Source organism: Prinia subflava, chromosome 5 (assembly GCF_021018805.1).
Source record: "Prinia subflava isolate CZ2003 ecotype Zambia chromosome 5, Cam_Psub_1.2, whole genome shotgun sequence".
NCBI classification, from domain to species: Eukaryota; Metazoa; Chordata; class Aves; order Passeriformes; family Cisticolidae; genus Prinia; species Prinia subflava.
This window is the reverse complement of record NC_086251.1, coordinates 36044735-36057313: the sequence shown is the minus strand read 5'-3', so window position 1 is coordinate 36057313 and position 12579 is coordinate 36044735. Positions and strand designations below refer to the sequence as shown.

At 36.6% G+C, this 12579-nt stretch overlaps 1 protein-coding gene across 2 annotated transcripts in view; it reads left to right on the top strand.

Annotated features, from left to right (window-relative positions):
• Nucleotides 1-12579, top strand: part of PRKD1 (protein kinase D1) — a 116173-nt gene that overhangs the window by 84709 nt on the left and 18885 nt on the right. For both annotated transcript variants that reach the window (XM_063398850.1, XM_063398851.1), the window contains 6 exons: nt 2699-2909; nt 4546-4623; nt 7500-7704; nt 10127-10250; nt 11022-11099; nt 11682-11961. In XM_063398850.1, coding sequence (XP_063254920.1) covers nt 2699-2909; nt 4546-4623; nt 7500-7704; nt 10127-10250; nt 11022-11099; nt 11682-11961 — 976 coding nt within the window. The remainder of the gene's footprint in view (nt 1-2698; nt 2910-4545; nt 4624-7499; nt 7705-10126; nt 10251-11021; nt 11100-11681; nt 11962-12579) is intronic.

Sequence of the window (12579 nt, the reverse complement as noted above, 5' to 3'; positions counted from 1 at the left end):
TTGAGGACAAAAAACCCCTACCAAACAACACAACGAAAGCTTTATAAATGGTTACTCTATTTGATCAAGGCTGCTGATGTTATGATGAGTAACTGTTTCAGAGTTATCTCAGAAACAATTAACTCAATGTAGAGCATCTAGAATTCACTTTTTGTTCAATCTGACATTTTCTCAGAAACATACACTTGCACATTAAAACTGAAAATTTTGCCATCAATCTGAGCAAAAATACAGCAAATAATTTGTCCCACACTTGTACTGTACCACACCTGAGATTTGATCAGACATCTAGGTCAGAACCAAAGCTCTAGGCAAGACTGTCTCTCTCTGTTAATCATAACTGGCCAAGATTAGTCTCAGTACATTTCTGCAACACTGTTGGAGTTTCTAAAACCTGAAAGGGATTTGGTGAGGAAAATGGCCAAACCAGCTTTCTAAAATCCTTTAAGCATGAAGTCACCTAGATATAAGTAATTTGGACTTTGCTTTTAGCAGTATTTAGCAGGTTGCCAAAATAATTTTTGATTAGGCAGTAATTTGGAAAATGAAGGCAAAGAGTGATCATAGAAAGTAGGTTTGATGTAGATGATATTAGTTAGGATTCTAAGAGAGATGATGGCATTAGGAGATATTTGGATCACTTTAACTGCAGACAAGAGTAAGACTGTCAAGAAAAAGCTCTAGTGATAAGAATGGTAAGCTGAAATATTAGTTTGTTACAATGACATAATTTAAGCAAGCACTAGAACCACTAGAACTCTTTCTCTTACATATTTGCACTCCTTTTCAGTTAGACTTCATTTTCAGAGACTAGCATCACTACATGCAAAATGTCCACCAAATGTCCAGATTCAAGAAAGAGAGAGCAAAGTGTCGTGACTAATGCATTGCAAGTCGTGATAAAAATTAAGATGAATCCTTTAGGAATTATTTTATTCAAAAAGAAGATATTTACATTAAGTTGTAGTATGCCACAAGCAAAACTCTTCTTGTGGGCACCGAAGAGCAAACTCAGGGCTAGGTCTCTGGTCATTGGGTAGGGTTGAGGCTGTAACTTGTAAGGCACTGAACTAGGAGTATGAAGTAGTATCAGTCTGGACCAATATTGTTTCTTCTCTACACAGGCATAAAACTGAGAGAACTTCATCTCTGTTTCTCACTGCTCCTTGTGAGCTTTGCCCTGTCCACAAACATTGAGGGCTGTGGTTTCCAGATGGCTTGCACCAGCTGAACAATGCTGTTTGTGCAGAGTATGTGGCTCATTCTTCTGTCCTGATGGTCTTCTGCCTTCCATTTTAAAGGCCTGCTCGTGTTGACTTCATAAGATTCATTGCAACCTGTCTTAGAAATATTAGGCAAATTTTATTGGTGGTTAACAAATATTAAATAAATTTAATTTTAAATTGAGACTAATTAATTGTTTGGGGTTTTTTAATATGCTTAAGTGCTTTGCAGCGCATGAAGATTTAAACCTCAGGAAATAATAAACCTATAATATCCGAGAATGTACTCAGACTTTTTCCACTTTTATTTGTGATAAAGAAAAGACAGATACTTTCTTACACTTCTTTCAATCTAGTTTCTTTGTGGTGATCATATGTACCTGGATCATACAATGTATTTTGCATATTTTTACTTTATTTGAAAGGATGCATTAGTGCAGTGGATCCTTATGCCTCTTGGAAAAGCCACCTAATTCTACAGTGTAGTCAAAGAATTTATCTTCATGGCAAGAAATCTATATGAGCTTTTTAAGGAAGAATTTTTTTTTCCCCCATGGCAAATACACTGTGAAGGCAAAGCCTGGAACTAATTCCTTGGGTTCTTCTGCCATTAAAATGACTTTTCAAATTCCTCTTTACTCCAAAAGTAAAGTACTCTTTACTTTTTTTCCTCCTTTCAATGTTAATTGTGGGTGTAGTTTGGTTGTTTCTCAAGGGCAAGTATACGGACAAAGCAGTTTTCTAGGTGAGTTGTTTTCTGGGTTAATTATCATATGTACATATAAATTAATTCAGTAGAGAAAATAAGGTAACTCTTTTCTTCCAGAAATTCTTTGGCTTTCCTGCCTTATGCTGTGTGTCTAATATCAGATATATATATACACATATGTATATACATATATACATAAAATAGGTATTTTAAGGGGGGTGTGTGTATATATATATGCACACACCTTTAAATACCAATTGTGATCTCTTTTGCATAATCTAAATGTGGTAAGGTTAGCAATAGCAAAAATTAAAAATAAAGGAGGTAGAAAATACTAATAGTTTTTCTATCATTAACCAACATGCACATGGAATAACGTAATAATTTTCGTAATGTTTATACAAAAAATACAGCCTTTAAAAGTTACTTTTGATATAAAACAAAAAATAAGAGGGAAAAAAGGTTTTTATCATGTAAAATGCTTTTCTGAGAAATTTTGATCTGCATTTTAATTTTTATTATTTTTTTTTTAATTAAAAAACCTGTTTCAATGACAATGTGAAGTACATGACAGTAGTGTTGGCAAAGGTGTTGTTCAGTACTATTCAAATTTTTCAAAAGCAGTCTGAGGGACATGATGCATGTTTTATTAGTGTTTAAAGGCACATGACTTTTTCTGACATATGACAGTGTTAGGGTGAAGGAATATATGAATATGATATTCTTTTAAAAATGAATGCAAAACTCCTTTTTGTGTGTTTTACAGCAAAAGACACCATCAGAATCCTACACTGGGCGAGAGAAGAGGTCGAATTCACAGTCCTACATTGGACGACCTATTCAGCTAGACAAGATTTTACTGTCAAAGGTTAAAGTGCCTCATACTTTCGTCATCCACTCCTACACACGCCCAACAGTTTGCCAGTACTGCAAGAAGCTTCTCAAAGGGCTTTTTAGACAGGGTTTGCAGTGCAAAGGTAAGTAAATGTCCTTCAGGAACATAAAAGCTAAGCATAATAAAATTAATAAATTACTGTTTGAGTGGTTACTATGTAGCCTTATTCATGATTTCCTCACTAAACTGTCTACGTGTAGGCACATGTACAATTACACTGGATTAAGCTGCAGTCAAAATTACAGTAATTGGTGTTCTGTAGGAGCTGGCTGTGCGGCTGTTCATTCTTACTCTTTGGTGTATGTGCAGTAGCTCACATTTTTCATTCAGGTGTAAATGATCTTGTGTTTGGCATAGGTGAACCTGTGCTTACAGGAGAATAGTTAACATAATGGACTATATTCTTATCTTCATTGTTTTCAATCTACAAAGTCCTGTGTGTGAATGGAAGCCTATGCCTGAGCCTCAGCAGCTCAGTGTTTTGGGGAAGTTGTAATGGAAGTAAAATAAGATGGGGTTATATGAGAATTCAAACCCACATTTTTTCATTCACAGCGTGACTAATGTGCTCTCAAGTCTCATGGCATTGTGTACCTTAGTAGGTGCTGAAGTGAGTCAGGCCCCTTGGATCAGAGCCTAGATTGCTGGCTCACCTTAGCCAACCTTAGCCTGTAAATACAAAGCATGGTGCGTGCTGTGGGGTTGGAATGTTGGCTGATGGATGCTTAAAATCACCTTCCTTCTATTACAATAAATATTATCATAAAATTGATCAGTATACTTTGTGTTACTTCTTTAAACCCTGCAAAAATTCAAAGTTACATTCATTTAACTTAAGGTGTGATTCTGATACAATTTAACTAAATCAAAATAACTATCAAAGCATCACGTGTTTCAGTTCATTTTGAATCCTGGTGACCTAAGCAAGTATTAACCTAATTAAAAAAATTAAAATTTATCTGTAGTTTGGCACTGCTGTATCTCTAGTTGGTTCTTGGATCAATCTTAAATAATTGCAAGATATAGACAATCTTAGTATATTTTTTCCTTCCTGCCTCTCTGGTTTTCCTGGTGTGTTACTAAGTTACAGCTCTTAGTTTAAGCAGAATGTGTTCTTGAGCCAAAAGGAAACAATTCCTGTGACATCTAATGAAGTACGACTTACACATATGAAAGAAGTAAAAAAAAAAAAAGTTTGAAAAATAGGGAAAGGATTGAAGGAATCCACATTTGCAAGCTGTCTGGAAGTTGCCTTGAAATGTAAAAAACAAATATTTTCTCACCTAAAATTGTTGGCTAGGGTTCTTCTGTTTCAATTTTCAGTCATCAGTATTTCCTATAAAGTCAATCTCTTAAACTGCAGCTGATAGACTGCAGCCCATTCTGCTTCTTTCACTGGAAAAGCAGCTCTGGCTTTGGAGCCAAGCCCTTGTATCTCCTCATCACTCGCCTAGATGAGCTGAGAACCACTTTGGCTCCTCCTCTCAGCTACCCTTGGACAGGCTGTTTTTCCCCTCAGACACGTGCTTCTAGCATCTTCATCCTGTCCCTTGCACGGACAGGCAGCTTGGAGCTAGGCTAGATCACACTCTCTGAACATATGACTTGTACTAATGAAATGATAGGGATTAACATCTATAGGCTGCACAGCAAGAAAAAAATATAACTGTGTCACTGAGAAAGAAATAATTTGGATGTATCTTTTTTTCACTTATCAGACTGTAGATTCAACTGTCACAAACGCTGTGCTCCTAAAGTGCCAAATAACTGCCTGGGGGAAGTTGCCTTTAATGGAGGTAAGTTGCATTAACAATTGTTTCTGTCATTGTTTAAACCATCAGGTGAATAAAAGAGAAATGTAAAACTGTGACGTGTACAAACACGCATTTTTCCCTTGTTTGGGAGTGGCCTTTCCTCTGCGATATTTCTGTTGCATGTCGAAGATGAGGTTGGGAGGAATGCTCTGAGTAGCTCATACACCATCAGTGCAGAGTGTGTGTCTTCCAGACAGGTAGCACTGGCAGACAGGCTAAGCTCTGCCACAGAGGTGATGACAGCAGCAAAATGTGGTAACCCTTAGTAAATGCAAAATGCCAGAGGAAAGCCAAAAGCCACACGCGAGAAGCTGGCACTCATCAGTCAGCTAGAAGCACAAAATTATCTTTTAATGTGAGGGGAGAAAAAAGTGGTTATGGATGATCTTCCTGAGAACGAAAAGTATACCTAGAAGAACTAGGAATGCCCGTCAGAAAAAAATGCCACCGTTTACTGATGGCATAAAACTAATCATACCAGTTGCCACAAATCAAGTCTTGACTATCTGCCGATTTTCCCGTGCACGTGCTGCTGGTTTTGTGTTAAGGGTGCATGGGCAGGCTTGACAGACGGTACTGGAGGAAGAAAGGAGAGGTTGCAGATGAGCTGTTGATCGCCTTGAAAATGTCACTTTCCTGTGTGATAAGGGAATGAGAAGTGTGGTGAAGTGTTTGGTTTCTGATGCATATTACTGTGTTAAGTTGTCAGCCTAAACTTCTTCTGAGGTTAATAAAGTATTACCTTGTGACACATTCTTTTTCCTTTAAATCAGTGGTCTACTTTATTGAAGACATATCAAGAAATTTCAAAATTAGGAATGTTAACTAATATTTTTCATAATATTTCTCATAGTAGTGTTACTGCATCACTGTGACATTTTTACGTATAATAGGAAAATTGCTACAGATACTAAGTACTTGTCACTTGAAATGTGACAAGGTGCATGATTTTCTGGAAAGTAGATGATATCTTCCTACTGAATGTCCTTTCTGATGCACCTCTCACTGGATTACTGGAGTCACCTTTTTTTTTTTTTTTCAATCCTGCACCATTTATACCTCACTTAAACATTAACCATCCCACAACATAACTATTTCTTCAGGAGTGCAAGTAATGTTGCCAGTGGACATTTGTGGTTGGGTTTTCAAAAACTAAAATGTACACCATGATAGTTCCATTGATAGGAGTGTAAAGTTTTCCCTGAGATTTACAGTCAGAGAAAATAACTGAACCTGCTTAGAAATTATAAACTTTTCCTGCACAGATGCAGTTTTAGAGAGAAGTGATTGATCTAAGGTGCTGTGAAAAGACAGGAAGGAACATAATCTTTGTTTCTGCACAACTGAAGTAAATGAACAAAATTTACATTTGTTTCTGAATTGCTCCTCCAAATTCCCTCTTTCCATCTGAGGCAGCTGTATTGTCTCCAACATAACCCCTCTGCCCTTTCCCCATCTTTTCTTCACAAGCAGTACACTATTGTTTGGACTTTCCTCCTGACACATGAAATCTGATGCTGGGCTAATGGGAAGTGATAGTTTGTCTCAGGAAAGCTTGTGTCGAGTCACTTGGGGTGAGAACACATGTCCTGGGCTTACTCCAAGTGTATTCCTTGAAGACTGCAATCTTAAATTTATAAAACTTGGCTTTTATTCATCAAATAGTATTCTTAGTATGGTATACATAGAATCCTTGCAGAACTCTGAATTGTGTGTCCTGAATGATTGATAGAGGGTCCCTGGGATTAATCAAAGGCAATTTTATCTGGTATCTCATTTGCATTCTCACAGTATTTTGGTTCACATTATTTTCAAACTTAATAAACAAAATACAGTATCTGTCATTTTGTCCATCTGCTGTGTGATGCATCTTCCCTAAAATAGTAAGTGAAAGAAGAGCTGAAGCAATGAAATTCCGAGTATGGTGTCGTTACTAAATGCATAATATACTAAATGTAAGGAGTTATTTTTAAATGATTGTAGGTTTATTAAAAATAGAGATTTTAAAAGTGTTGTAGAGCTTTGCACTGTGAAGTATCATTCATGACTGAATGACTGGTTCTGCTAGAGATGGAATATGTGGTTCTTAATCACACATCAGTAATTTGTATCCAAATAGCTTACGACTACTGTACATGAAAACAAACTTTTCAGATGTGCACTTCTAATTTCAGTGAAATGCCATCAATTACAAACATTTTGTTGTCTGACAATTCAGTGGGGTTTTTCTTGTGTTACATTGCCTACACTGGCTGTCAAGAACCTTCCTCCACACAATTAGGCAAAAGTTGCTAGGAGAAACTATTTGATGTGTTCCATGTGATTTTAACCTTACTTCAAATTTTTGAAACATTGCAACATCCCAGAAAAACGAATGCTGTCTTTACCCTCTGACTGTACTAATGATATAATGTTCCAGGTAAATCCATTCACAAGCAACAATGTAACAAATCATTTCTTACTCTGATCTTGCTTAGACTTATCTATTTTGGAAACTGGAAATTTAATATAATTTAAATATAAGCTGGATGATGGTATTAATGCTGTGCCATAGTCAAATCACTTAAACCCTGTCTTTGGTTTTGCTGCTTGTTTAATATTTCTTTTCTAATGGCAGAGAGCATTGTTTCAGTGGTATTGATTATTGTGCTGCTTTGTGCAGGCTTCACAGAAAACACCGTTCCTGTACAAAGGAATATACAGTTCACATTATCAGTAATTGTCTACTTATACTGTCTAGGTGGAGGCAACAGTCTTCCAAAGAGAACTTGAGTTTTTTGGAAGCTTAAAATGTGCCAGGATGTTGTAATTGGAGTATTGCGTGTTTTTAAATAATAAGCTGAGAAATTTTATTCCAGACCTTCTTAGTCCTGGGGCTGAGTCTGATGTGGTCATGGAGGAAGGGAGTGATGACAATGACAGTGAAAGAAACAGTGGCTTTATCGATGACATGGAAGAATCTATGGCTCATGATTCAGAGATGTCGATGACAGGATGCCATAGTGACAATGGAGAAATGCAGGATGCTGATCTGGATCACGATGAATCCAACAGGATGATCAGGTGAGCTGGGGAGTGAGTGTACCCTCCGTCTTCCTTTGTGTCTATTGGTAACTATCATGTAAGGCTCGGGGGGAATCTACATGGTCACTGTTCTCACTCATTTAGAATGGGGGATGCTGGTGAAATGTTTGAAGGTGCAGTGAGTGCTTCTCTGGTTATATGCATTAGTGATTTAAGAGAAGCTGCCTTGTCAAGTTGAAATAGCATTTGAAAACTCACACAAAAGTAGTTCTTACAGGTCTGTTCCCGTATGAAGATGATGTGAAACTATTTGTGCATAAGCACTAGTAAAATATTTATTTATTTATCGTTTACTTATCTATTAAGGCATTCTTTCCCTGGTTTAACAGTGCAATGCCTGGTCATTTAAATAAATAAACAAAATGTGTAAGTGGCTATGATATAATCAGATCTAGGATATTTTTTTTTGTATTTTTAGATGCCTTTATTAAAAAGGAAAGTTTGACAAACTTCAAGTAGTAACTTGAAGCAAGTTACAAAATGGATTAGTGCTTTGAAATTACTATTCAGGAAGGAAAATGGGAAGTGAGTTGTGCAACATATACCTCAGAAGTGAATTAAGAGAAGAAACATTATTCACTTACTGGAACTGTCTGAATAAGTATGGAAAAAATTGAGATTATTCATTGCCAGGGAACCTAGAATGAACTAAGGTCATTTCAGCTGTAATATCCTTGATGCGAGGGATCTATACCTTTAAGGGATCTATACCTTATAAAACATTTGTTTTCCCCACAGGTCTGTTTGACCTGCAATTTCCTCTTTTATTTTGCTTGTTAGGAGTCTCTCTCAGTAATATGTTCCCCTTATTTCTGTGTTACTGTCATGCACCTGTTGCACTAATAGAAAGCAATCCATTTCAACAATACAGTTTTACTTCATTCAGCAGTGAACTACCATCATATTTATCTGCATGGCTACAGTGTGTATGTTGCAAAGACACCTTGTACCATTGAATATGAGCCTGTGCTTAGATCACGAAATCATTGTCACAGAACATTTTAAATTTCTAAGCTTTATTAAGCAGAGAGCCTTGCAAGTTTTCAAAATAAAAAGATCCAGTTGTACTAATAAAACATTTATAACTAAGGTACATGTTGTACCTTATGTAAAGGACATTCCTGTATTTCCAGTAATACCTCTCTGCAGTTATTTCTAAGGGTAGTTTCCTTATCCATGGATATATTTTAAGTGATCTATAAAAGGCAAATAAAAAGTAAACCTATTATCAGTACAGACAAGAATAGCTGAATAGAAACTGTGGATAGTTAAATCATTTTTAGGCAGAGAAGAGATGTTAACTATATGTTACATACTTAATTAAACATTCAGACAGCACTTTCTGCATTTTGATGGGTAACTACCAATTCATAAAACTTATTTCCAGAATGCATTACAGTGAAGCAGGGCCATCTGCAGACATCTACAGTCACAACAGCTTTGGGAACTTAATGTATTATTCTTTTCCTGTACACTATCAGCCTGCTTTTGTTGGAGTTGTTGCACCAATAGGTTTGCTAGCATGACATAATACAAGAACAGTGTTGTGCTGTGTTTTCACATACAATGCAGCATCACTGTTTAAATTTCTGCCAGAAATAACCAAGTATTTATGTTTAGGACTGAGCAGATTGAGTCCATATTCCATTACACAGGATCTGCCTTAGAAGTTGTCAACTCTAACAGCAAGGATGATGGGCTAGGTTGGTTCTGATTACTACCAGATTTTGTCTGATGGTGTCAGGCATGCTGTCACATCCCCATGGCTTCCCAGCTTATTGTGTGTTGGCTGAATGGTAGAAAATTGCAGTGTGCATACCCCACAAGGCAGTAGGGTTTCACCTTAAGGCTTGGAGTGTAGAGTAGCTTAAATCTCCTTCTGTGAGAGGTTCCAGCAGGTTCTTTGCTGTGCCTGGCCAGGCTGTGTGCAGCTGGGCAGCCAGCACGTTTTCTACTCCCTAAACTGTCATCGCTCCATTGTGTGTTTGAGCCCAAGCAAGATCACAGGACAGTAATCTGATGGACAGTGTCCACGTAGGTTATGAGAGATTCAGGTACTGCTCTGAATCATACATTGCACAAGCTTGAGCAATGCTCCCACAGCCTAGCTAAGGCCCTAGTCATTTGCCCATCATCTTTAGAAATATTTTTGGAAGAGTGTGTTTAAGCCTTCAGAGGGTCTCTGACATTCCCTTGGTGTAGCATTACAGTCTTTTTTCTTCATAATCTTGAGATACTTGGAATGACAAAACAAAATAGTGTACAAACCAGGTCTGCTAACAATGATAAATATGGATAACTTCTTTCTGTGTGTATACATGTGTTCTGATTTTAAAGATTTTTTTTTCTTTTTGTCCAAAGTTATCTTCTTTTTAAAAGCCTTTAATGATTTATTCTTAAGCCCTTCAACCAGCAACAATATTCCATTAATGAGAGTGGTACAGTCTGTGAAGCACACAAAAAGGAGAAGTAGCACAGTAATGAAGGAGGGTTGGATGGTTCACTACACAAGCAAGGACACATTGGTAAGAATTGTTATGGAAGACCTGTCTTCCTGTACATGTTTTATTATAGCATAGAATCAAATTCTAACAACACAATAATTTACAGTCACTCATGTAAGGCATTTTTTGCAATTTTTATGATTCCTAAAGTCCCAATTCATAATTAATACTGGCACTGCTTGTAAGAACAGGACACAGTTAAAACATGCATCTGATTATAAAAACGATTTGATTATACCTATTGAATTATCATAAGCAGCCAAATGTAAAATCATTCTTAAGGAAGTGAAACATAATGTTAAGGGGTTCTGTTAAGTAGCTGTACTTTCCAGCTGCACTCTCCCCAATACCTACTGCCAGCTGAATTGAGACTTTTGTAAAATAGATTTAGTGTAGAAAAAGGCTATTTTCATTCCAACCTGCTAAAACATGAATAAAGTCTTCAGTATGTGACCTTTGAAAGTGAACTGGGGTGTTATAAAGGATACAAAAAGAAATTTCAATAGCTTTAGGATCATATATATCAGCAGATTTTGCTGAACGTAGTGCAGACATCAGAATGGCATTTTAATTTTTAAAACTTGTACAATATTAACAGAACCATTCCTGAAATATCGGAACATGATAAGAGGTCTATAAACTCTAAATTCAATTAGAAAGTCTTCATTAAAATCTCGTAACAGTAGTTGGGTCTTTATAATTCACAGTACATGTCTTCAAACTAAAGAAACATTTTGGAGTGGTGCTTTTGCAAAATGAACATTTCATTAATTTATTTGTTTCTCATTGCAGAGAAAGCGACACTACTGGAGGCTGGACAGCAAATGCATTACACTTTTTCAAAATGATACTGGAAGCAAATATTACAAAGTAAGGAATATTTTTCAGCCTCTTTTTATACCAGCAGAACATAAGGACTAAATTGCTAAATTGCTCCTTAATAAAACTACAATAGTAGTATAACTTTTATCTAGGGTTTTTTTATTATTATTTTTTCATTATTTAAACTGCACACCTGTGTTCTGGTTTTCACAAACAAGTCTCTGATCAGAAATGTGTCTCTGATCAGAAAGCTAACAAGGACCCATAAAGTGTGTATTGTGGAAATAAAAAGTTTTTATATGAGGAGTCAACAAGGTTTTATTTTCTAATGGAGTTCTCTTAATACATGGATGGCCCTGCTTTTTTTCTGAAGGAACCTCACTACTCTCTTTGATAAGTTCAGTTGAATAATTAAAGTTCTATTTAGTCTTGGAGAGAAACATTTAGTATTTTACCGTCAACAGTCATCTGTGTCACAGAGTTTCAGGTTACAAGAGCCTTTTTGTTTGTACAAGAAGGATGTGGTAAAAGGCAACAGCTGATATCATAAACTAATCAAATAAAGCATTTGCTGAAGTTTTATATGTTGATAATCTTTACATAGAAAGTAAAATATTTTTTTCATTTTAGGAAATCCCATTGTCTGAAATTTTATCTCTGGAACCTGCAAAAACTTTCACTTTGCTGCCTCAAGGAGCCAATCCTCATTGTTTTGAAATAAGCACAGCAAATATCGTCTATTACGTTGGAGAAAACATAGACAACCTCTCAAGCGTTCCGCTGAATAACAGCGTTCTCAGCGGCGGGGTTGGCATTGATGTGGCACGAATGTGGGAGATGGCAATACAGCACGCCCTGATGCCTGTCATCCCTAAAGGGGCATCAGCTGGCTCAGGACCCAGCCTGCACAGTAAGTCTGTTCGTTTCCTCCGTTTCTGATAAGAAGAATGACATTGCTCAGGCTTCTGCACACATTGAAAGATGTATTGCACAGCTGGTAAAAGCTATTCTATCATGGCTTGTCACTTGTCTTCCATATTATTTTAAACACCACAGTTTATCATCCATGTGTTTTCAGTTTATAGTAGGACATCTGTATTGCAGATATTTTAGTAAGCTAATAGTTATGAGATTAGTAAGACTTTTAATTCAAATTTGCACTGCTGGTGTGAGAAATAGCCTCCTTGTGCAGAGGGATGAATTTTTCTGAGCTCCAGTTTGGAACTGATAGATTTTTTTCCCATCCTGACTAATTTGTGTTTCTAGCTGTCTGCAGAAGCTGTTCTTTACTCTTTGGGTCACTGCAGCACAGATGTTATGCTCCCTTTCATCATATTTGGCTTTACAGCTGCCTTAAACATTGTCCCATGCTGAGATGAAAAGAACTCAAGTGTGAAGAACAGCTATTCTAAGCACAACAAGGCGTGTGTTGTTCAGGACCAAAAGGACTGAATATATCTTAGCTTCCAATTCACATGCCTTTGTGTAATTCTCTAGCAAAGGTGACAGTTCATGTAAACCAAATATG